The sequence below is a fragment of the Penaeus monodon genome, chromosome 31 (genome assembly GCF_015228065.2).
Source record: "Penaeus monodon isolate SGIC_2016 chromosome 31, NSTDA_Pmon_1, whole genome shotgun sequence".
Taxonomy (NCBI): domain Eukaryota; kingdom Metazoa; phylum Arthropoda; class Malacostraca; order Decapoda; family Penaeidae; genus Penaeus; species Penaeus monodon.
Window position 1 is genome coordinate 21,604,376 of NC_051416.1, and position 780 is coordinate 21,605,155.

At 36.3% G+C, this 780-nt stretch overlaps 1 protein-coding gene across 42 annotated transcripts in view; it reads right to left on the reverse strand.

Annotated features, from left to right (window-relative positions):
* Positions 1-780, reverse strand: part of LOC119593093 (cytoplasmic dynein 1 intermediate chain-like) — a 47,628-nt gene that overhangs the window by 23,890 nt on the left and 22,958 nt on the right. For all 42 annotated transcript variants that reach the window (XM_037942026.1, XM_037942056.1, XM_037942053.1 and 39 more), the window contains one exon: positions 23-131. In XM_037942026.1, the coding sequence (XP_037797954.1) occupies positions 23-131 (109 nt within the window). The remainder of the gene's footprint in view (positions 1-22; positions 132-780) is intronic.

Sequence of the window (780 nt, forward strand, 5' to 3'; positions counted from 1 at the left end):
TCTTTAAAAACAAAACACTTACCTCGGTGTTCTCGGCGAAGCTGTAGCATTCCCTTCTAGGCTCTTGTCTGGCGAACCCGTTAGGTCTTGCCCCGGCTCGGAGGACATGCTCGACATACTCGACAGGACCTCTGCGGGGAAAAATTGGACAATGGCAAAAATAATAGAATCTGCCCCTCTCCTCTTACTGTTTGTCCTCCCTTTAGCTTAGTCGTCTTTTTTTATGATGACAGATAAGTATTTGTTGGCTGAACTCAAGACTACAATGAGCAGTATGAAGAACAAAAGGAAAAAGGACAAAATCAAAGGCTTTGATCAAGAAAACGTAGCAGAGATCACTAACATTCAAAGAGATCTTTGATAACTCGCACAACAAAATAGAACAAACACAACTAACTCTACATAAAACTTTGCTAGGATCTCTGGAAACCAATAAACACACATTTTCTCCTGGTAATCTGGGTAAGTGCATCATAAAACACAATAAAAAACAAACAAATAGCATAATAATCGCTTAAAATTCCTGTTAAAATAATCAGTAAGCAAGGAGGATATTGGAGACAAGATTATTGATTAAAAATGCAAGACCACAAGGAATGGAACTGATCATAAATAACACAGGCAAAAGGATTATGTTCTATTGTTCTCTGTTATCAAGTAAGAGCTTAAACAGTGTTATATACATCAAGAAAGTTATATCTCTTCATACATACATTAAACAGAAAAATAAAAAGAAAAAAGCATTTTACATGAAAGTTATCTTTGGCAGGGAAACTGCAA